At 65.7% G+C, this 2,685-nt stretch overlaps 1 protein-coding gene across 1 annotated transcript; it reads left to right on the top strand.

The window, feature by feature from the left end:
• Nucleotides 1-1,681: 1,681 nt before the first annotated feature.
• MNEG_4121 (hypothetical protein) lies at nt 1,682-2,656 on the top strand (the record flags this gene model as incomplete). The annotated part of the gene is made up of 1 exon (XM_014047396.1): nt 1,682-2,656. A coding segment is annotated over one exon (975 nt), but the record flags the coding sequence as incomplete, so codon positions are not given.
• Nucleotides 2,657-2,685: the final 29 nt, after the last annotated feature.

The following is a 2,685-nucleotide window of genomic DNA, read 5'->3' as shown; positions in this document are numbered from 1 at the left end:
CCGCCTCTGCCCGCAGCACCCCGCGCGCACCCCACGCGGTTTCGCACACGGCAGCGGCAGGAGGAGCGTCCGCACGCGGAGCCGCGCTGCCGGCTCGACGAGTGCCGGGGGTGGCGGTGAGCGGGTGCGCCACGCCTCCTGGTTTGGAGGGTTCGTTAGGCGGTGGAGGATGGATCTGAGCAAAGCGGCTGTGGATCGACTGCGTGCAGGCTTCGTTGCTTCTGGCAGGCAGCGAAACTCACGTCGGGAAGCCAGGGCCTGAGCACGCGTGCCGAGCAGGCATGCACGAGCCGCCGCGGTCACTGTACGGACACAGACGCGTGCGCTGCGCTGCGCAATGCCATTGCAAAACATTATGAGCGCTTCCTCCCCGGCCGACAGGCCACCAGCCAAGCATCCTTTGCTTTGCACGCGGCAGCTGAAAACAAGCTACCTGGGCTGCTTGTGTTCCTGTTTCTGCACCTTTTGTTCATAAGTTGTTCCCTCAACACCTTGCGTGATCAATGTTACTGCTTGGCCATCGTAAATTCTCCTTGCAGGAGGGCTGTCAATAACTCGCATGGCACGACATGCAGCCGCCGGGACTCCACGGCGTGCGCATTGCCTTGAGACAGCCTCGCTGCCCCCCTGAGACAGAGCTCCATCCACTCAAGTGGTGGCCCCTGCGGGATGTTATTTACCTGCATGATCACATTTTCAGTGGAAGAGGGAGGAAGGCAGAGCAAGTGGGCAGTACCCGACTTGCAGGCCTGCATTCAGCCCACCGACACAGGGTTTCAGCCTGCGTTGACGCGCTACAGCGGACTAGGTCGGCCCAACGACTGGCACCAGCTAGCTCCTGCCACATCCCAGCAAATTGTCATCACAGTGGCAGGCGCCGTCACATGTGCAAACGTGCAACATCCCTGTTTCAGCTTCGCTCATGTTGATCACCCTGAATGGCATGCAGCCCTATCAGCATGTGCTGATGTCACTATGGCCTGACCCTTGCCGCCCTGGCCGCGTTGCACACGGCTATCAGTGCGTGACCACAAAACATGCGCACATCAGGCATATCAAGGGATGGCATGCGGGGGTTGGAGCTGCCGCCTGGAACAACGGAGGAGTGCGCGGCGGGGTTGCAACGCAAACGACGGGCTGCGAGTAATTGGAGGGTGCCCCCACCTTCCCGTGCGTGGCGTTCTGCACCAGAATTCAGCAGTGTACGTGTGCATTACGCCAAAAAGGCTCGCCCAAACTGCAGCAAGTCGTCATCAAGTTGAAACATGGCACCCACACGGCCCCTGATGACGTGAGTTTACGACGTACTGTAGGGCTGGCAGGGCTGTCGCAGTGTCCGGCCAAAACTTTGTGTGGCGAGCCATGTGCGCTGTGTGCCGATTTCTCAACTGTTTTCGAGTGGGTGTCCTGGTGTGGGCCGTTTGGCGCCCCTGTTGCGTGTTTGAACATGAGATCTTACGCAGGTTCTACCTCATACGTCTCTCTCACTGATAATTCATCATCATATGATTATGACATTGAAATAGCATACCTTATGTGCGAACTCTGCACATTGTGATCTGCGCTAGTACAGCCTGAGTGTCACGCAAGGCGTACGGCACACATGTTATATACGAAACCGGCAGATATCATGCGTGCGGCTGTCAAAGGAAGTCGCTGGCCTGGCCGCGTGCCCGCAAACATGCTGTTGGCGCGGCGGGGGCGCGTCGCTCGCACGACCGCGGCGGCCGCTCATGGCACCCAGCTGCCCGCCGCCGCACCTGTATGTGCAGCCGGCCGCGCCCCCCGCAGCACGCGCAGCGGCCTCGCGGTCGTGCGCTTTGCGACCGACAGCGCCGATGGCGAGGTTGACGTCGACGCCGCAGCGACCGCGCGCTTCCGGATCACCACACCAGTGAGGTTTGGCGAGCACGTCCGCGTCGTGGGCGGCGCGCCCAGCCTGGGCTCGTGGTCGCCCGACGCCGCCCTGAAGCTCACCTGGTCGGAGGGCGACAAGTGGGAAGGCGCCGCGCAGCTGCCGGCTGGCCAGGACATCGAGTTCAAATTCCTGATCTGCCCCGCGGCAGGGGCGCCCGCCTGGGAGCCCGGCGCGAATCACAAGGCCGCGCTGCCCGAGGGGGCGGAAGCCGTGATCGTGGCCGCGCGCTGGGGCGACGCGGGCAGCACACAGATAACCCCGGACCCGCGCCCTGCGGCCGAGGCTGCGTTCGAGGCACCCGCAGCCGCACCCGCGCCGCCGCCGCCTGCTGCCGAGGCCGCGCCGGCGCCGGCGCCAGCGCCAGCCCTGGCAGCGGACACCCCTGTGGAGGACGCCGCAGAGGCCGCCGCTTTGCGCACCGAGGTGGCCCGTTTGAGTGAGGAGGCGTCCGCGGCGCAGGCAGCGGCGGCGGCGGCGGGGGCGGACGCGGCCAGGTGGCGCGACGCGGCCGCAGGGCTGGTGACGGGGCTGAGGGGGGCGAGGTTAGAGCTTTCAGAGGGCCTGGACGCGTTGAGGGCTGCGCAGCCGGGGCGCGCTGAGGCGCAGCTCACCAAGGCGCTGGCTGGCCTGGAGGGGCAGCTGGCGCGGCTCGTCGCGGCGGCGGAGGCCGGCGGGGCGCCGCTCCCGGAGGAGCCCGCGCCGGCGCGCCGGCCGAAGCTCACGCCCGCGCCCTCGCCCGTGCCCTCGCCCACGCCCTCGCCCACGCC

This window comes from Monoraphidium neglectum (genome assembly GCF_000611645.1).
Source record: "Monoraphidium neglectum strain SAG 48.87 unplaced genomic scaffold scaffold00555, whole genome shotgun sequence".
Lineage (NCBI taxonomy): Eukaryota > Viridiplantae > Chlorophyta > Chlorophyceae > Sphaeropleales > Selenastraceae > Monoraphidium > Monoraphidium neglectum.
This window is presented reverse-complemented; position numbering and strand designations above follow the sequence as displayed.